This window comes from Camelus dromedarius, chromosome 18 (genome assembly GCF_036321535.1).
Source record: "Camelus dromedarius isolate mCamDro1 chromosome 18, mCamDro1.pat, whole genome shotgun sequence".
Taxonomy (NCBI): domain Eukaryota; kingdom Metazoa; phylum Chordata; class Mammalia; order Artiodactyla; family Camelidae; genus Camelus; species Camelus dromedarius.
The window spans coordinates 43,013,528-43,035,716 of NC_087453.1; the positions used below are offsets into that span (position 1 = coordinate 43,013,528).

Below are 22,189 nucleotides of genomic sequence, written 5' to 3' on the forward strand. Positions count from 1 at the left end.
GCCCCCGCTCTGCCCCCTTTTCAGCTGTTGACTTTGGGTGAATTAGTCAATCTCTCTGTGCCTCAGTCTCCTTGCTCATAGAATGAGAATGAGAATAAGAGGACTGCCACATAAGGCAGCCAAGGAGGAGCTCATGCCGAGAAAGCATCTAAAAGGGTCCCTTGCACAAAATAAGCACTCAGTATGTGTTACTTATTATTACGGCAAAAACACACAAAACAGAAGGTAATGCAATGAGATCTGTCTTCTTTCCACCCCAGACCCTATACCCCTCCCTAGACACAAAGCACTATAAAAAGGCTCTGTGTGGCTTTCCGGAAATACTCTATGCATTTACCATCGAGTCTAGCCTTCTATTCTATGCAGGTGGGAGCTCACCGTGCACTGTGCTCTACACATTGCCTTTTTCACTAAATATGTCTTGGGAAGAAATACTCACTGCAAGCGGCGTACCTCGTTCTTTGTCGGGACCACAGCTTTGCATCATCCAGCTACACCACCATGTATTTAAATCATCCCCTGTATGGGACACGAGCCATTTCCAGCCTTTCACTTTTACAATCATGCTGCCATGAATACATTTAAACACAAATCTTTCATATACATACGAGTATATATTTAAGATAGATTCTTACAGTGGGATCACATGATCAAAAAGTCGGAGCCTCTTTCATTCTGGATAGACATCACCAAATTTCTCCTCAAAGAGATTGCACCAGTTTGCACGCCAGCCACCTGGGTACACAAGTGCCTCTGTCTCCTTATTTTCAGAGTACTATTTTCAATGCATAAAACAAAACACAGAGGATAACCAAGGAAAAGCAATTACATTGAAACAGTTATCAAAAGATTGAAAATACACATTTGTGAATATGTACTATTTAGCCTGCTTTATATGTGCGATAACAAAATAACAAAATCTAGTGGCAGGTAGGAGTGAGTAGAAAAGATATTTCAGCGTATCTGTGACAATTACAAAGTTGTAGGAAAGTGCATACTGGGGACAAGCTCACAGGAACTGCTACTAATATTGTGACTTGTCTACATTCATAATTGAAGGAAATGCTAAATTTGAGTTGGCAGTTAGTGGGGGGAAAAAAAGATGCACATTTTTTTCCAGACGTGTTACGGACCCTGTCTTAGGGCCAGCTCTTGGAGATTGATTACAGTGAGTAACCCCAGGAATTCACGCTTTCAGGGCAGCTATTAAAACTCCCACATGGGCACTGGCTTCAATCTAGCCTAATACGGGCTGCTGTGGCCTTCTGAATAGTAAGACATGCCAAGAAGACGTGAGCAGGCAGAAGGAACTGTGAGGAAGCCACCCAGAGGGGCTGCCTTGACCGTGTCTTAGCAACAAGAGCAGCCCCACTTCTGCCTACAATACATCTGCTCTCCTAACCCAACATGGTTTGAGAGAACATTAAATAAGAGAACTTAAACTCCTTTGAAAACCTGAAAGGCACTCTATTAATTTAGGGCACTGTGTTAGCCATTAGGAGTTAATGTTATTAATTCCTCTTATGTTTAGTGCTTAGAACCTCCCTCAGGTCTGCTGCTAAGAGTGACATGAGGGCCATAGGGAGGAGCCGCGCCTTGGAAACGGAAAAGCACAGGAGTCCAGCACGGAGCTTGGGCGTGGTGATACTTGCCTGGCCTGGCTATGACATTCCTCTTATCCCGAGAGGGCTCCTGTGACTAGAGAAGTTGCTGGAATTTCCAGGAGCAAGAAAGAAATAATGGTAGGAAGTGTCAAATCCACACCCAGAGAACACCCTGTCACTGGGGAAAAAACAATACACGACTCTGGAAATCTTAGGAGTACAGAAGAAAGGTTTCAAGCAATTTTCTGACTATGTATCTTTTTTTTTTTTTTTTTTTTGAGTGCTCTTGAAATGTTAGATTTCATTAAGTTTTACAGCCGGACTTAATATAGACATAAATCCCTTTAATGTTGGTTTCAGTCAAAAGTGAGCTGAACATTGTCGTTAAACCAGGGCATGTGGGAGAATTATTTGAGGAAAATCAGAGCAGGACTAGTTGGGAAAACTCAGGCACGACCATATTAGAAGCAAGTGGGCCCAAAGCAAAGCTCTTTAGGCTCTCGTGGACAGGGCCGTTCTGCTGCTCGTTTTCCATGCGGGTGAGCTTTGTTCTGGGGCAACGTGGCTGCAGTCTGAGGGTCTGCCTGGGGAAGCTAAGTTCTCTTCATTAGCTCACGAGCACAGGGCGACTTCAGCTAATGCTGCGACACAGCTCCTAGCTGGGTTATTTGGTTCAATGCCTTTAGGGAAAGTAGCAAGCTACAGTAAAGGAATGAATGTGATGTACTTTCTTGTTCTGAGTTCCTATAGCTGTGGAATTACATTGGCAACTAATCATAAATCATGCTGTACTCATAGTCACAAACCCACATAGTTTGAGATATTATTTAAGTCTGGTATTACTTGATGTCTCACAGGGGACATCTCGTCTCTCTGGTACAATGTCTCTGTGGTCTGAGCTTATACATGACTATAACTAGAGAGATTATTTCTTGCCATGGCTCATAGACAAGCTAGTACTTACATACATGCGTTTGTGTGAAATTGAAAAAAGTGCCCCCTACTGGTGGGTGAGTTGCAAAACAGCACCTCCCTCCAGGCAAACAAATTAGAAAATGTTCCCCCTCTGGGCAGACAAATGAGAAAAGGGTGGCTCCTCTGGGCTGACCAATTATTTTTTAAAGCCCCACCCCATGGCACACGGCTTGGCGAGTCCAGAACAGCCTCTAATTGCTCCCTGGGGTGTGCACCGGTATGAAGGCGTGACCAGCACAACTGTACGTGGCAGCCCTTATTGAAGATACCACTTGCCTAATTTTGTAGTCAGACCACAGAGTTTGCTCCTCGGTGCTCTAAAAAACTCAATCACGCCACAGACCTTATATTATATATTATTATATTATACTGGCCTATTATGAGAGCTTGGTATTGTCAGAATGCCCAAGCAGCACCACATTTAAAAATGAAAGATAGGTGAGCCCTTGTGTAGCAGACACTCTATGTACCCATCTCACCTGGGCAATTAGCTTCACGTGCTGGAGGGCTGTTGACTACAAACACCCGCCACTCTCTGCCAAGGTGATGCTCTGACCGTGGGTGGATGGGACACCTGTGGATGGAAAGTCAGAAGAACCTGAGGGTTGGTGCCCATGGAAGCAGCCTTCAACCCATGATGGGCACGGGGTGGTGGGGAAAATGCTGGGGCTGCCTTGCCATCCCAGGAGGATGCTGTCAACTGCCCAGCCCCAGTTTCTGCCAAAGTAAAACCTGATAACCCGCTTTTGATTGATGGGAGACCCAGAATAGGTAACTTCAAACTCTCAGCAACGTAGTGAGGGAAGCTACTTTATATCAGATTCCTTTTCAGCAACTACATCTCATCTAGAGGGAACGAGCCATGGACAGAGTGTCTCAGGGCAAGGGGGCTCCTGGGAAAGACAGGACTGGGAGAGATGCTGGAGCTTAAGCCTCAGGCTGTCGGAGGGCAGCCGGGGATGCCCTGGATGCCAGTCAAGGGTTGACAAACTCTTTCTAGAAATGGTAACAAATATTTTAAGATCTGTGGGCTTCTGCCACAACTACTTGTCTGCTGTTGGTGTGTGAAAGCAGCCGTAGGCAATCTGTAACCATACAGACATGACTGTGTTCCAATAAAACTTTATTTACAAAAACAGGTGGTGGGCCGGATTTGGCCCATGGGCCATACTCTGTGACCCTTGCCATAGATGATCAAAGAAATGGAAGGACCCAAAAGGAGAAGTAAGAGGAGAGAGAACGTCTGTGGTGGGTTTGCCAGCTTACAGTATTTCCCTCATTTTACCCTCGGAGCAGCCAAGCAGTTACCCTTTTATCATCTGCATTTTAAAGATGAGGAAAACCTCAGTTTCTAGAAAACATAGAAATTGCCAAGACCAAACAGCCTGGGTTCCAAACCAGGTCAATCTGACTTGAATGCTTCTCTTCCTTCCCCTGCTCCAAGCTGTCGCCTGCAGACACATCTGTCTTGCACAACCCAGCAAGGAAAGTCCACTGGTCCCAGAGGCAGGACGCTCCAGATTTGGGGGTAAGAGTGGCAGGACCAGAGCTGGGTTCAGTCTCAAGGGTATCAGAAGCTTCCCTGAGAAGGTTAAAGCGACGGGCATGGTCACCGCTGGGTCCACCACCAGCTTTCACGGTGAGACCACCCCTGCATCTGACGTGTACCATTCGTGGCTGCACAAAGGCAACACCTCAGATATAACAGAGTCAGAAGATTTGGTGAAAATAAGCAAGTCCGTTGTCCTTACTTAGCTTCGCGTGCAGGCAGCCCATCTGATGGGAAGGTGAACAGTGCAAACAAGGGCCAAATCTGTAATTATGAAAATTCTTTGCTAAGAGCTCATCTGGCTTTGCTTTCTGGCTATGCATTCAAGTATTCAGAAATTAAGCCTTAGAAATATTAACTACTAGAGGAATTTTTCCCCTGCACTCAACTTTTGAAGAGAAGATGAGCCATGATCAGAAGTTTCTTCCAGAAATAACTTCCAGGGACGCCCTGAGGTCAGTTTAGATGCAATCCGATCTTACTTTCTCCACGACAGTACAATGATAATTCAAGTTCTTAATAATGACTCTGAATCATCCTGATCCTGAATCATCGATGATTAAATTATGTTCACTAAACAGCTAGTATTTTCTAAAAGAAGAAAACGAACCAATGCATTTTAGGAAGAGGTTATAGAATTCAAACCAAAACAAGCCTCTGGCGTAGCCTAGAATGACCAGAGCATTAAATTTACAGAGATTCCACTTACTCCCAAATGTCCATGTTAATGGATATTTTAGAAGATTCCAGAATAATCCAAGTCCAGTTTAATTTATTCCTGTACACAATTTCTTTTATGGATGACAACATTGTAATCTAAATCAATAAGTGATTTCGTTTGTGCTATAAAAGTATAAACAGAACCCTCGCAAACAAATTGCACACTCTTCTTTCTTGTTTTAACTATTTGATTTTTTAGGCAGAAAACATACAGCCAAACAAGAATAACTGTTTGCCTTCCTTAACACTCCATGTAGACTGTTACACAAGGAATTAAGCATTAGCCATCAAATTAATTGTAAAAACAACACAATAGAGCTCCTAAGTCCTCATCCATTTCAACTTTCAGAGTTGAATCTGACCACAGACAACACATGACCTATCTTCTTGTTAGAAAAGTGGTCTCAGAGCTCCGTGGATTCTCAGCTACAAGTTCTGCTGTCAGAACTCTTCAGGTCCTCCCTCTCGCCCCCACCCACTTCACGGCAAGTCATTTTCTCCAGAACCAGGAATTAGAGATAAAAGAACTCAACCCAGACCACAGGTGATAATTGTGAGCAAGAAAGGTGAGCCATGGTGGAAAGTTCGTGAAATGGGTCAGTTGCTCAAGCAGCAAACACAAAGGTGCAGAAAATTCTGATTTTATTCTTCTCTAGTGGAATTTGATTTCTATTTGCCAGCCTGCGCTGATGGGAGAAATACAGCCTTGGCCAGTTCAGGCTTTGCCCCCATCCTCCTGTCTCCAGAATTGCCCTCAAGCTTCAAAGGGCTAGCACAGAATTAAGAGGGAATCAGCCTCCTACAGCGTTGGGGGGAATGTAATTTGGTGCAGCCACTATGGAAAACAGTATGGAGATTCCTTAAAAAACTAAAAATAGACTTACCACATGACCCAGAAATCCCACTCCCGAGTATATATCTGGAGAAAACTCTAATTCAAAAAGATATGTGCACCCCAGTGTTCATAGCAGCACTATTTACAATAGCCAAGACATGGAAACAACCTAAGTGTCCCTCAGCAAATGACTAGATAAAGAAGCTGTGGTATATTTATACAATAGAATACTATTCAGCCACTTTAAAAAAATGGAATAATATCATTTGCAGCAACATGGATGGACCTAGAGATCATACTAAATGAAATAAGTCAGACAAAGACAAATATCATATGATATTGCTTACATGTGGAATCTAAAAAATGATACAAATGAACTTATTTACAAATCAGAAACAGACTCACAGACATAGAAAACAACTTTATGGTTACCAAAGAGGAAAGGTTCAGGAGGAGGGATAAATTATAAGTTTGGGATTAGCAGGTGCAAACTACTATACATAAAATAGATAAACAATAAGGTCTTACTGTACAGCACAGGGAACTAATTCCAATAGCTTCTAATAACTTATAATGAAAAAGAATATGCATATATATGTATAACTGATTCACTATGCTGTATACCAGAAATCTACACAACACTGTAAATCATATGTACTTCAACAAAAATTATTTTAAAAATACTATCCCTCTAAAGAACTGCTATCTAAATAGCTCAAGAAAGTCAAGAAAAAAATATATCAAGTTAGTGAAGTTCCCCCAGAGACAGGGATTGTAAAACCGGATAAAGAATTAAACTTTTCCAGATGAATGAAAGTAGTTTGGGATCTAAATGAAGGAGGAGCAGGACTGGGTACTTGCCAATAATTTTGGCCCAGTGGAGACAGGAAGACATCCTCTCTACAGACCAGGTGCTGAAGGAAGACCTAGATTCTAGAACACAAGAGGACTATGATCAGTGCCCAAGGCACAATGACTGGTCCGAATTTTGAATAGAGGAAGGGGGAAATGAGGAACTGTTTTTCAGTGGATTTGAAGTTTCCATTACACAAATAATTTGTTCTAGAGCTCTGCTGTGCAACAGTCAACAATGTGCTATTACACAGTGTAAAATATGTTAAAATGACAGAGCTCATATTAAACCTTCATGTTAAAAATTCTTACCAAAAAAAAAAAAAAGAACATGGACACAAAAGAACACAAGGGAATTTTTGGAGGTGATGGATATGTGTAGTACCTTGGTCGTGGTGATGGCATCGTGAGTGTGTGCATAGGCCCAAACTCATCAAGGTGTAGACAGTAAAAGTGTGGAGTTTTTTGTGTATCAATATAGCTAGAAAGCTTTAAATTTTTAAAAATGTAAATGAATTTCAAGGTAACTTCTGCCCCAAGCACGTTTATTTAAATCAATTAATATTACAATTCTGATCATCACAACTGCTGATGGCTAGTGGTTCTTTGCCATCCAACAAAGGGAAACACAAACTCACAGAATTAGTCAGTTTGCCCTTAAGATAGTATGTCACTGATACATAAGGTTTACAAACTAAAGTGGTTTACCTCATAAAAGAGCACAATTCCTGAAAATATCTCAGGACCCGTGGAATTGAGAAATGCTTGAACTGGAATCTGCGTCTCACCTGATGTCTCCCAGCCAAGTGTATGCTGTGGACCAGGAAACCATCTGGGATCTTGGTTGCAGAACTCAAAAGCGAAGGAGAGGAGATGGGATGAGGAGAGTGGAGCTTCACAGAGCTCAATGTCCCTGGGCAAACAGAGGAGGTGGGGAATGAAGAGATTAGCCACCAAATAGTAGGGGGGTCATCACCCTTCATGGGGCAAAATAAAAGGCGGACCAACTGAAGACCTTAATGGAAAAAAAATTAAAACATGAAATCACTTAAAGACAATTTAAGTGAATATGTAATTGATTTCTGTGGGGAAGGACTGTGGGGAAAAAGGAGGTGTTGGACTGCATAGAATTTAAACGTCTCATTGTACCCTATATTAAGAGGACTCCTAGTTTGCAATTGTATATTTATTTGTTTGATTGACATCTGTGCCCCCAACTAGGCTGTAAGTTTAATAAGAACAGAAATGTCACCATTGTATTCCCATGCTTAGAAAAGTCTCTGGCATATATTAGACTTAATGATGTTTGTTGAGTGAATAACTGAGATTGGTGTTATGGCCAGTGTTAGGGGCTTGGGGAAGGGTTTAACAGACATAAATGTAAAAGTGACAAGTCTCTGTCAGCCGGGAGCAGGGATCTGGGAGTGAGCCTTCTGCATAAAGCAAGAAAAGAGTCTGCCTCATTTGTGACATGAGAGCTAGAACGTTCCAGCCATCAGTCCAAGGAAGCTTAACATGAGTCCTGGGTTCTGGGTGAACCCCACTTCCCCACTTGGAGTAACTCAACTTAAAATGGAAACAGTCCTAGGGAGCGCAGGACTCAAATTTGCCAGTCCTCTGGGGGCCTGGAACAGGATGGGATGAGGAAGTCTGGGAAGGAGGTAACAGGAGGAGAGAGCACTCCAGGGACCCACTTCTGCTCTGTCACCATTTGCACGGGCTGGTCCGGAGAGGATACGAGCTCAGCCCTGCACAGGGTGATCGTCGGCCTGAGACAGTCGTGTGTCGGGGCATCCTCTCAGCCTGTGCCTCTGGCTTTCTGGACCTAACCTCATGCCTTGTGTTTTTCAGAACGCAGAAGCAAGCTACGATTTCAGCAGCAACGACCCCTACCCTTACCCTCGCTACACAGATGACTGGTTTAACAGGTAAACTGGGCCTCCTGGGGTGTCTTTGACTTCAGGTTTGGGGTTTTATTTCTGCCCTGTTTTCTTTTGAAGACTTGACTCTCACCAGTAAAGTAATCTCAATGCTACACTAAATTATACTGTGATTTTTTTTTCTTTTCCATGGCTGCATTCCCAAAATTCTTGAAATTTTTTTAATATGGCGATGCTCCTCTGGAATTATCTTTCACTGTTTTGTTGTGTTGAACTAGGGATTATTTGCCAACTTATTAAAGCTACAAGAAAAGAGGAATAATAAGAAAGCATTTCTCAACCCGCCGCAAGGTGCTTTTAAACAGGCGGATCTGATTTGATCCACTGAAGCTGTTGCAGAGAACTTTTTTGCCCCATGAGTCTGTGTCTGTCTGTTTTGGAAAAGTGTTTTTGCTGTACCCTGTTGCCAGCTCATGTAGTCCCTTTCAACAAAACAGTAAGTGTAACTGGCTGAGGTTTGAAGTGTTTTTTTTAATTGACGTATGATTAGCTGCATCTCGTATGTAGCACAATGATTCACTATTTGTATACATTGCAAAACGATCACCACTATTTAGTCTGGTTAACATCCAACACCACACAGTCACATTAAAGAAATTTTTTTGCTTGTGATGAGAACTTTTGAGATCCGCTCTCCCAGCAACTTTCGATTACACAATACAGTATTATTGACTATATGTTTTCAAGTATTACTTGGCATCTTACCATGCAAAACTACCCAATGGTTCAGCCAAAAATGTGACTTTTCTTCAGCCCGTTTTTCTACTAAACATGTAAATCCAGTCTCTTTTTCCTCCAAGTAAAATTCTTGCCTAAATGGTTGATTGCATGCAAGAAATGTCAAGAAATTAACACGTGTGGCTTGCTCAATCAAAATCGACTAAATTTTAAACCTGGTACTTCCCAATTATTGATGGTCTTGGGTGAAGTCGATGAGAATGTATGAATTTCAGTTACCGGCATAAAAATACATTATGTGTACAGCACTTTACTCATTTCTTCTACTTCTCCCGACAGACTGGTGGTAGATTAGAAAAACGCTGTCATTCTCTGTCTAGTGATAAAGGAACAGGTTCAGAAATGTTCCCTGACTCCCCTGGTCAAACAATCAGAAAATATCAAAGCCAGCACTTAAAACCAAGCTCCATAAATGTTTCTAAATCCAAATTGCACCATTCTTTTATTTTTTTTTTGAAGGGGGGAGGTACTTAAGTTTATTTATTCATTTACTTCCTTTTTTAATGGAGGTACTAAGGATTGAACCCAGGACCTCTTTCATGCTAAGCACACACTCTACCACTGAGCTATACCCTCCCCACAAAATTGCACCATTCTTTTATAAGTATCATTTTTATTATAAAGGACAGAAGGCATGATAATAAGTGGCCAGGGACAAGTGACCAGTGAACCAAATAGCTTAGACTCTGTTCCTACAATTAGCAAATAGACCAGAGAATGTCTAGGGCACAGACTGAGCACACAGGGCCTGGCAGTTACAGAAAATGCAGGAAAGAAGAAAGATGAAAACACAATTCAAACCTGTAACATTATTAAAAGTGCATGGCTAATATCCAATAGCTCAGTTCAGTCTCCATCAGCTTCATCTGCAGCTTTCAAATCATCATGCAGGGTTTGGAAGTGTGTGTTCCGGGGGTAAAGATATATTTTTTACACATTCGCCTTGTTTAGGTGTGAGAAATTTTGACTTGACATGTCTCTTCCCCACTGTGACTTACAACCCTAGGTCCTAGCATCCCCTTAGCTAATAAACCATTTTCAGACACAGGGATGTGAAGTCACCAATTAGAAGTCACTGAGCCAGGGTGGGACTTTGTTAACAGCCGCCTGGAACCCTGTGTTGAGAAGGACCTCGTGCCTGGCATCAACACGGTTGGTGACTGGCTGTCCACATAATATCAGGAAGGGCAGTAGCAACAAGTGTGCCAGCTCCTGCCTTCTCTCTGCAGCTACTGGGTACTAAATTCATCTTTGATGGATTGATCCAGCACAACAATATAACCAACAGAATGATTCCCCTGCTACCCCATTTTCTGAACCCAAACACAACCTCCCCTAGTAGGTCTTCCTACATGATGGCTATAGGAATATTCTATAAAGTAAAACAAGAGCAAAAACTGGGATGTCCTCTATCTTAAATATTTTCATTGGCAAACTTGTTCTTGAAAGTTGAATTTTAAACAGGCTAAAATCCTCTAGGACTAATTAATGCTTAGTGCAATAAAATTCTTCATTGCCACTGGCAGAATTCCCAAGTGTCCAATTGGCTGAGACACAGTCACAGTGAGTCAGGCAAGTATGATTTTTGCCTCTTCGGGAACCAATGACTCAAGACACAGTGTCCACTCTGACCGATAATGAAGTGGGGATTTTCCCAATTAGCAAGTCATTTTCAGAGATCCTTACCCACCACAGCTTGTTATTACACAGACTGGATGGTACCACAGTTTAAACCATGGCCTCTCAAAACTTAACTACTATTGTAAATGATTATGGGAGGAAGTGGGGTCAAAGTTCAGGTCCTCAGCACCAGGAGGATCTGTGGTCTGAAAAGTGGGGTCTGTCCTGGAGATGATTCCCATTTGGCACGAGGAGCATTTGAATGTAGCATCCTTCACATGAGTGCAGGATATGTTTATTAAAAGTTCCCTCTTGGATGAAACATTATACTAGTATTTCCTTCAGTATAACTAAGGGCTTGTGGAAGGAGGGAGGAGAGCAGTGGAGGGTTTAGAGGAAATAAAATTGATCATGAGTTAGTCGTTGTTAAAGCCGGGTGTTGGTTACATGAGATTTCAGTCTACCTTTGTTTATGTCTGATATTTTCTAGAACAAGAAGTAATTTGTAAAAGCACAGGGCATAAAAAGAGGTGATAAAGAAATGGGACTTTACAGTTTTGTAAAATGGGACTAACAGTTTTGATAGGTAAGCTTCTGAGGAGTTTGCAATATCCCATGAGGAGGTGACCTCAAATCACCTAAGTGCTGAACGGAGCCAGGACCAAAATAACACAACAAGGAACGCTAACACCTATTAAGCACTTACTATGTTTAAGGCACTGTTCTAAATGCTTTGCACGTATTAATTCTCATCATAACTCTCTGAAATAGGTATAAACATTATTATCCCATTTTGGAACCTAAGGCACAGAAAGGTTAAGTAACGTGCTCAAGGTCACACAGCTCCTAAGTGTCAGAGACAGGATTTGACACCAGCGAGGGGGAGCCACAAGCATGGCCTCCTAGTAAAGATGCTTTGGAACATGGAGAAATGCAAAATTATCCTCGGCACGGCTTCCTTGAAGAGGTGGCTTTTGGTCCAGGATTTGAAATGAAGGCAAATACAGAGTTGGGAGGGAGGGAGGGTGAATGTATTCTGGGGTGAAGGTACAATTTAGGCAAAGAAGGGAAGGCAGGAGATACAGACATGCTCAAGAGGTAGCGTGGATAACTGAGCTGGAAGTTAGAGGCTTATGCAGGAGGGTTGCAATCCAAGAAGGCTGCACGGAGGAGGTGAGCATGAGGGGTTTGGACAGGTTGCTAGGGGGAAAGAGGAGAGATCTTGCGGTTGGGTTGGAAACTGGGCATGGGGCATAGATGAGGGCCATTCTCCCCGGCACTCAAGGAATGCTGCTACCCAGAGGCTCCAGAAGCCTTGAGCACGCACTTGCCTTTGGCTGGAGCAGGGTTTACTGCCTACACAGCACGAGCCTCTGACCAGCTGTGCAGCTCGAGGCATGATGCACTTTCTTCCCTTATTCTCTTCCGGACATGGGCACCAAATCCAACACCCCATCTTTGCTCAGAAGTCTTGGGGCTCTTGGATAAGCTTGTTTCAGTATCAAAACTCCAATGAAGGGCTGGCAGAGGCTGAGCAGCTGCTGCTGGGCCAGCCACCCTGCCTGCCACATGGTGTGAGAACTCAGAAGGAGCTGCTGCACAGCAAAGGCAGCGGCTCTCCATCACGGGCTTTGCACGGCTGTGGGGAGTAGAAAATCAAATGCACCACCCGGGGCACTCACACGAAGGAGCAAGGAAAACATTCCCCTTGGATGGGAAACTGAGTTTAATAGCAGCATGTGTCTCCTGGGCTGTCCTCAGGCTTTAAACCACCGTATCTCCCCTCTGTGCTTATTGCAAAAATTGTTTTCCATCAACTGTGCATTTCTTTAAGATCACACTCAAAAGTCTAAGCCAAGGACTCTTTATGAAGGCAAACTTCATACAAATGTAGGGCTGATTTTAGGGGATGTGTATATTAGAATTCCTTGCTCTGTGCTTAATTTGATTCTGTAGGATGATTCCTTTTGAAGCAGAGCAAGTGTGTTTATTCTACTGTGAGCCATTTAATAATTACATGCATTATCTTTGCTCCGGGGATGTATTTGAAACACAGTAGAGAAATTTGCAATAGGAGTATCATTTCCTCCTAGCTTGCAATCAGAGAAATACAGATGGCCAAGTGAAATAATAATAATAACAACAGCAGCAGCAGCAGTCGCAACAGTAACAATAACCCGAATTGCAAAAAGGTAAAAAATAAAACACATATAATGAGCATCAATTATATATATTGCAGAACAGATATAACCGACTTGCTGTGAGGCGTCAGGATCGAACATCACATTTTTTTTCTTGCTGACATTCAGTAAGTATTGATTGGCTGGCTGATGGGTGTGTGGCATACATCTCAGCCACACCAAGATGTTGAGTGGTCTTGACATTGGTCCATTTTAGAGCTGCCTGCTTCTCCCAAGGTTTGCAGCCCATGCTGTCAATAATCTTCCAGCCTGTCTCGGTTTTAGATCAATGTTTGGTGATGCATTGCAGAGCCTTATTCCATTCCGGAGCTGCTGTCCATAAAAATCTCTCTTGCATAGCATTTCTGTGACAGGCATGCACCACTGAAATGTCATCGCCGCCATCAGCAATATTCATGGAGCATCACTGGGGGCAGCACACTCTTGTCTATTACACCCTAAACAGTAAGAGATTCTGGATTCAATGTAAGTCCTGGCCACAAAAATTTTACCATAAATTCAGGAAGAGAGAAGACATTTATTATTCAAGCAACCAAGATGAAGGGAAGGAAGGATAGATGGATACCAAGAAATATCTATCTCTCTGTGAGCTCGTCTGATTGATCGCATTAGTTAAACTTTCAAGTAAGATTTTCAGTGATGAACTTTTCTTTAATTAAGTCATATTTCATTTTGAAGAATCCAATGCGACAAGCCAATGCAGAACATGGGAGAAAAATGTCCTCTCTGGTTGGCTATTAGCACAGTGATGGAAGCCGATACTTCACCCTGGTGACACTTAATGGTTTAGAAATAGACGAACATCTTTCCCTTCTGTCTTTATGGAATAATTCTGAAATCATGTCCTGGATAATAAAATTCAAACTGCCTTCAAAGACCTAATCTAAGTTTTTCTTTCCTGTGAGCTTTGAGACTGCCTCATAAGCCGATATTAGCTCAAAGGTTGCTGTTTGCAATTAACCCTCTCTCTGTCCAGACAGAGCGTGGTGAGCTCCAACAAAGTTTAATTCTGTAAGCTCTTCTGAGCCATTGGAGAAATATCACAAAGTGGGTTTTTTTAAAATTTCTAGTCTTCTGCCTGGACTATACAAGTTTTCATCATTTAAATTTTCCCCTTCAGCTAAAATAAGTAGACTTAACACAGATTTGGAGGTTTTGGGGAGAATTCTATAGATTGCAAAAGAAACTTCCGTATGTTGGTATAATCATTTCTACTTTGGAAACTAATGTTGTGCATACCATATAGGGGATTTTATGGTCCACAGGTGGCAATTATTTTTTTCCTTAAGACAGAAAAATTCAGTAGATTATAATGGACAAATGCAGTTGTATGTTAACTGCTTGGTATGGAATAAATGCTCCCTGAATCAGTTTTCCCCATCTGTAAGATGGGACTAAAAGTCCACGTTGAAGGCTTGCATGAGGGATTAGAGATATGTACACAGAGCCCTTGGTACTGAGCACAGCACATGGTAGGCACTTTCTAAATGGCAGCAAATGTAATTGTGAAATTCAGTGAAGCAGTTTCTACAGCATCTAAATTGAAGGTCCTCCAACTAGACAGAAAATTTATGCCAAAAGAGTAAATGGATGGTCCCACTATTCATTCTCAGACATCCATTCTCTCATCTGAGATTTTGACAGAAACTAGATAATAGCTCAAGCTTGAACTTTCTGGTGCCTGTGTTTCTGCATTGCTGATTGAAAGAGGAGTTATATCCAAAGATAGCTTGTATGCATGAGACAAGTTTGATCTATCAGGAAAATTGAATAGCCTGCATCTAGCTTCAGGAAGATGGAGAGCCTCTTCACTTCTCCAGAAAGCACTGAATGCTTGCCAGCAGACCCTGGTGGGGTTTTCCCCAGAAGCAGCTACACATTCTCACCTGTCTAAACCTTTGGGCTCTTGAGACGCCCAAAGCCTTACCCTGTGGAGCACACTAGACATTAGCCAGCAAACATGATTGATGCCAGATTAGCTAGCTAATCTCTACATTTCAGCTCCAATATATCTAACATTGAAGCATCTCTCTCCAAAGACATGGCTGAAAAGACTGTAGCTGGTCGCTATGGAAATGTGGTTATCTAAGAATCTGTACACCTAGGTAGTTTAGAGACTAGAGGACAAAGACAACCTCATGCCCATGAACCTGGCCAAGTTGTCCACCGGCTTGCTGAGTGAATCCGCCTTATCCCCAATATCTCTGTGAATCCAGAGCCCTAAAACACCAATATAAGGCCTGGATGTGGGATATAGAACGAAGATGTCGATTGAAACAACCATAGAACCAATGGCCAGGAAAGGAGCCTAAAAGGAAGAGAGAGAGAAAGAAGGTGGGGGGGGGGGGAATCTCCAGGTCAAAAATAGCCTACAATCCAAAATTTCAAATTATCTGGAAAGTAAAAATACACCCCATAAAATGAAAAACTCAGGGTATAAATTTATACCAGGTGAAATTAACTTCATGGAGAGTCTTGAAAAAGACTAAAATAGGTTATGTTCAGTTTGCCCAGAGCAATAATTCATGGATGACATCCATTTAAAAAGAAAAATTAATGATGTGAGGAACACAAGCAAAAATCAACACAAATATGAAAGGGAACCAGTTACAAGTTTTTTAAAATGTAGCCTCTAGATTGAAATCTCAATACATGGGATAAAATCTAACCTGGATGCCGCTGAAGAGGTAACTACTGAATTGAAGAGAATACTGTTTGCAAACATTAATTTTTTTACATTTTTTGTATTGAGTTATAGTTATTTTGAAATGTGTCAATTTACAGTGTAGAGCACAATTTTTCAGTTATACATTAACATACATATACTCATTGTCACATTCTTTTTCACTGTGAGCTACCACAAGATCTTGTATGTATTTCCCTGTGCGATACAGTATAACATTATTTATCTATTCTACATATGCCTGTCAGTATCTACAAATTTCGAACTCCCAGACTGTCCCTTCCCACCCCCTCCCCCTTGGCAACCACAAGTTTGTATCTATGTCTATGAGTCTGTTTCTGTTTTGTATTTATGTTCTCTTTTTTTTTTTTTTAGATTCCACATATGAGTTACCTCATATGGTATTTTTCTTTCTCTTTCTGGCTTACTTCACTTAGAATGACATTCTCCAGGGACATCCACATTGCTGCAAATGGCATTATGTTGTCATTTTTATGGCTTTATAGTATCCCATTGTATAAATATACCACCGAGTCTCTATCTAGCCATCTGTCGATGGACATTTAGGTTGTTTCCATGTCTTGGCTATTGTAAATAGTGCTGCTATGAACAGTGGGGTGAAGGTGTCTTTTTGAAGTAGGGTTCCTTCTGGATATACGCCCAGGAGTGGGATTCCTGGGTCATGTGGTAAATCTATTCCTAGTCTTTCGAGGAATCTCCGTACTGTTTTCCACAGTGGCTGCACCAAACTGCATTTCCACCAACAGTGTAGGAGGGTTTCCTTTTCTCCACAGCTTCTCCAGCATTTGTCATTTGTGGACTTTTGAATGATGGCCATTGACAGGTGTGATGTAATATCTCATTGTAGTTTTGATTTGCATTTCTCTGATAATTAGTGATATGGAGCATTTTTTCATGTGCCTATTGATCATTTGTATTTCTTCCTTGGAGAGTTGCTTGTTTAGGTCTTCTGCCCATTTTTGGATTGGGTTGTTTGTTTCTTTCTTACTAAGTCGTATGAACTGTTTATATATTCTGGACATTAAGCCTTTGTTGGTTTCATCTTTTGCAAAAATTTTCTCCCATTCCGTAGGTTGTCATTTTGTTTTGCTTATGTTTTCCTTTGCTGTGCAGAAGCTTCTAAGATTAATTTGGTCCCATTTGTTTATTCTTGCTTTTATTTCTATTGCTTGGGTAGACTGGCCTAGGAGAACAGTTTTGAGATATGTGAGATAATGTTTTGCCTGTATTTTCTTCTAGGAGGTTTATTGTATCTTGTCTTATGTTTAAGTCTTCGATCAATTTTGAGTTTGTTTTTGTGTATGGTGTAAGGAAGTGTTCTAGCTTCACTGATTGACATGCTGCTGTCCAGTTTTCCCAACACCATTTGCTGAAGAGACTGTCTTTATTCCAGTGTATATTCTTGCCTCCTTTGTCAAAGATTAGTTGACCAAAAGTTTGTGGGTTCATTTCTGGGCTCTCTATTCTGTTCCATTGGTCCATATGTCTGTTTTTGTACCAATACCATGCTGTCTTGATGACTGTAGCTCTGTAGTAATGTCTGAAGTCTGGGAGAGTTTTCCTCCAGCCTATTTCTTTTTCTTCAGTAATGCTTTGGCAATTCTAGGTCTTTTGTGGTTCCATATAAATTTTATTATGATTTGTTCTAGTTCTGTGAAATATGTCCTGGGTAATTTGATAAGGATTGCATTGAATCTGTAGATTGCTTTGGAAAGTATGATCATTTTAACAATATTGATTCTTCTGATCCAGGAGCATAGGATATCTTTCCATTTTTTTAAGTTTTCTTTAATTTCCTTAATCAGTGTTTTATAGTTTTCCATGTATAAGTCTTTCACCTCCTTTGGTTAGATTTATTCCTAGGTATTTTATTCCTTTGGGTGCTATTTTAAAGGGGATTGTTTCTTTATTTTCTTTTTCTGTTGATTTATCATTAGCATAAAGAAATGCAACTGATTTTTGAATGTTAACTTTGTAACCTGCTACCTTGCTGAATTCTTCGATTATTTCTAGTGGTTTTTGTGTGGAGCTTTTAGGGTTTTCTATATATAGTATCATGTCATGTGCATATAGTGACAATTTTACTTCTTCTTTTCCAATTTGGATCCCTTTTATTTCTATCTCTTGCCTGACTGCTGTAGCTAGGACTTCCGAGACTATGTTGAATAGGAGTGGTGATAGCAGGTCATCTTGTCTTGTCCCAGATTTTAGTTGGAAGCTTTTGAGTTTTTCACCATTGAGTACTATGCTGGCTGTAGGTTTGTCATCTATAGCTTTTATTATGTTGAGATATGATCCCTCTATACCCACTTTGGTGACAGTTTTTATCATAAATGGGTGTTGAATTTTATCAAAAGCTTTTTCTGCATCTATTGAGGTGATCATGTGGTTTTTGTCCTTTCTCTTGTTGATTTGCATATGTTGAACCACCCTTGTGTTCCTGGGATGAACCCCACTTTATCATGATGTATAATCTTTTTTATGTGCTGTTGGATTCTATTTGCTAATATTTTGGTAAGGATATTTGTATCTATGTTCATCAGTGATATTGGTCTGTAATTCTCTTTTTTGGTGGTGTCTTTGCCTAATTTTAGTATCAAGGTGACAGTGGCTTCATAGAATGAGTTTGGGAGTACCCCCTCCTTTTCAGTCTTCTGGAAGAGTTTGAGAAGGACTGGTATGAGTTCTTCTTTGTATGTTTGGTAGAATTCCCCAGTGAAGCCATCTGGTCCTGGACTTTCATTTGTAGGGAGGTTTTTTACTGGTAATTCAACTTCATTTCTAGTGATCGGTTTGTTCAAGTGGTCAGTTTCTTCTTGATTCAGTCTTGGTAGATTGTATGTTTCCAGAAACTTGTCCATCTCCTCTAGGTTATCTGTTTTGCTTCCATATAGTTGTTCATAATATTCTCATGTGATATTCTGTATTTCTATGTTATTTGTTGTAATTTCTGCATTTTCCTTTCTTATTTTGCTTATTTGTGCTCTCTCTTTTTTCTTCTTTGTGAGTTTGGCCAGAGGTTTGTCGATTTTATTTACTTTTTTAAAAAATCATCTTTTGGTTTGACTGATTTCTTCTATTGTTTTTTTAATCTCTATTTTATTTATTTCCTCCCTGATCTTTATTATTTCCTTCCTTCTGCTGACTTTGGGTTATTTTGCTCTTCTTTTTCTAATTCTTTTAGCTGGTAGGTTAGATTGTTTATTTGAGATTATTGTTCTTTTTTGAGGAAGGCCTGTATCACTATAAACTTCCCTCTTAGCACTGCCTTTGCTGCCTACCATAAATTATGTGTGGTCATGTTTTCATTTTCATTTGTCTCAAGGTGTTTTTTTATTTCAACTTTGATTTCATCATTGACCCATTGGTTTTTTGATGCTTTCTTTTTTTTTTCTCCTTTGATTTTCTGTAGTTGACTTCTAGTTTCATGACAATGTGGTAAGTAAAGATGCTTGAGATAATTTCTATCTTCTTAAAATTGTTGAGGCTTCTTTTGTGCCCACGTACATGATCAATCCTAGAAAATGTTCCATGAGCACTTGAAAAGAATGTATATCCTATTTTTGGGGTGTGTAATGCTCTGAAAATATCTACAAAATCTAATTTTACTATTGTATCATTTAGTTTCTCTGTTGTCTTATTCTGTCTGGAAGATCTGTCTGGTGATGTTAACATGGTGTTAAAATCTCCTAAAATGATTGTATTCCCATCAATTTCCCCCTTTATCTCTGTTCGTAATTGTTTTATGTACTTAGGTGCTCCTATATTGGGTGCATATATATTAATGAATGTAATATCCTCATCTTGTATTACTCCTTTAATCATTATAAAATGTCATTCTTTATCTTTCTTTATGGCCTTTGTTTTAAAGTCTATTTTGTCTGAAATCAGTATTGTTACACCTGCTTTTTTGGCTTTCCATTTGCATGGAATATCCTTTTCCACCTTTTCATTCTCGATCTATATGTGTCCTTCTCCCTAAAGTGGGTCTCTTGTATGCAGCATATTGAAGGTTCTTGTTTTATTATCCAGTCTGCCACTCTATGTCTTTTTATTGGAGCATTTGGTCCACTAACATTTACAGTAATTAATGATAGGTGTGTGTTTATTGCCATTTTGAACTTATTTTTGCAGTTGATTTGGTATTTCCTCTTTGTTCCTTTCTTCTTCCTTTAGTGGTTTGATATTTTTCTTTGTATTATCTTGGAATTTATTTAGTTTTTGTGACTCACTTGTAAGTTTTTGGTTGTGGTTACCCTTTTTTGTAAGTCTATTAACCCATTACTATAACTATTTGTATTAAACAGATAGTAATATAAGCTCAAACCCATCCTACTGAGAACAAAAAATTTTCAAAAGGAAAAAAAAAACTCTGTATTTTCTTGCTTCCCTCTCCCACTCTTAATGATTTAGATGTCTTCTTTTACAATTTCATGTTTACTCTATTTGTAATTCATGTTTACTCTATTTGTATTTATCACCTTTCTAGTTATGAGTTTCTCATTTTTGTAGCATCCAGCTTCTTTTCTATTTAGAGTAGAACTTTCAATATTTCTTTTAGCATGGGTTTAGTGTTGCTAAACTCTTCTAGTTTTTGCTTGTTTGTGACGTTCTTTATCTCTCCTTCTATTCTAAAGGATAACTTTGCTGGATAAAGTATCCTAGGCTGCATCTTTTTTTCATTCAGGACTTTGAATATATCTTGCCACTCCCTTCTGGCATGTAGCGTTTGTGTAGAGAAATCAGCTGAGAGCCTTATGGGGGTTCCCTTGTAACTCACTCTTTGTTTTTCTCTTGCTGCCTTTAGGATCATTTTTTTATCCTCGACTCTGGCCATCTTGACTATAATATGTCTTGGTGTGAGTCTGTTTGGGTTCTTCTTGTTTGGGACCCTCTGAACTTCCTGTACTTGGATATCTGATTCCTTCTTTAGGTTTGGGAAGTTTTCAGTCATGATTTCTTCAAATACCTTTTCAATCCACTTTGTTCTTTCTTCCCCTTCTGGAACCCCTATTATATGTAGATTGGTATGTCTTATATTATCCCATAGGTCCCTTATATTGTTTTCATTAGTTTTTATTTGTTCTTCTCTCAGCTGTTCTGATTGGGTTCTTTCTGTTGTCCTGTCTTCTAGGTCACTTATTTGTTCTTCTGCATTATCTAGCCTGCTTTGTACAGCCTTTAGATCAGCTTTCATCTCAGCAAATGAGTTTTCCAATTTTACTTGGCTTTTCTTTACAGCTTCAATTTCATTTTTGACATATTTTACATCTCTAAACACTGTTTCTTTTAGTTCCTTCAGTACTTTGATCACTCCTTTTTTGAAATCTTGATCTAGTAGGCCATCAATGTCTGTTTCATTGATCATTCTTTCAGGGGATTTCTCTTGTTCTTTTAATTGGGAGTGGTTCCTCTTCTTCTTCATCTTGCTCATATCTCTCTGGCACTGTGGCTTATGGAGTGTCAGTTACCTATTGTGGTTCTTAAAGAGTTTATTTATTTATCTATCTAAAGCCTATGCAGGAATAAAACTTCAAAAAAAAGAGAATTTTTAAGAAAGGGAGGGGGAAAAAGGCTTAAAAACAGTGTATAATCAATAACAGAACAAGTTGAAGCAGAATAACAATCGAGTTGAGATGTCTTTTAAAAACCTTAAAAAAAGGAGAAAAGAATAAAAAAAAATTGAAACCTGTGTATATAATCAGTAACAGGAGATCAAAACCAAGAGAAATAAAAATGAAATGAGGTGGATTTTAAAAAATAATAATAAAAATATTTTAAAAGAAAAATTCAAAAAGGATTAAAACTGGAGATATATACAATTGTTTAAACAGTAAAAATTAAAAAGGTAATAGAAAATAGAACAGATTAAAAAAAGATAAAAGAAAAAGGGGGGTGTGTTCTCGTGGAGACTGTGCACTCTTAATGATTTTATCGAGAGGTCTTTCTGTCTTCACCTTGCTTCACGAACTCAGCTCATGCTTCCAGAGGCCCTCCATTGGCGCCCTTGATCTGTGCTGCTCCTGATGCCCCCTCCCAACACTACAGTCAGGTGGGCAGGCAGGTCACACCCCCTCCCAACAGCAAGGCCGTCGGCAGGTCACACCCCCTCCCAATGCTGTGGTCAGATGCTGTGTTCGTGCAAGGTAGGCAGGCAGGTTGCAACCCTTCTTAGCACTGTGGTCAGGTGTCATGGTCCTGCTAGGAAGGCAGGTGCCCACCTGCCCTCTCCCAGCACCAGTCACTGCCCTGCTCGGTGCAGCTGCCCATTCTGCCTCGGGTCAGCACTTGGTAGCCAGTCTGGGGGAGACAGCAGAATAGCCCTGCCCTGCTCTGTGCCAAAACTCAGCTCCTTGTTTGTCTTGATGGCACAAGTTCTCAGAGGTACCAGGGCAGTATGATCCTATCTTCCTCAGGGTGTAAACAAGTCTCCATCTGGCCTTTGAGGCTG

At 40.4% G+C, this 22,189-nt stretch overlaps 1 protein-coding gene across 1 annotated transcript in view; it reads left to right on the forward strand.

Annotated features, from left to right (window-relative positions):
* The window catches only part of PCSK2 (proprotein convertase subtilisin/kexin type 2), a 218,277-nt gene that overhangs the window by 146,686 nt on the left and 49,402 nt on the right, over positions 1 to 22,189 (forward strand). Inside the window, exon 6 of the mRNA XM_010986068.3 lies at positions 8,387 to 8,463. Coding sequence (XP_010984370.1) covers positions 8,387 to 8,463 — 77 coding nt within the window. The remainder of the gene's footprint in view (positions 1 to 8,386; positions 8,464 to 22,189) is intronic.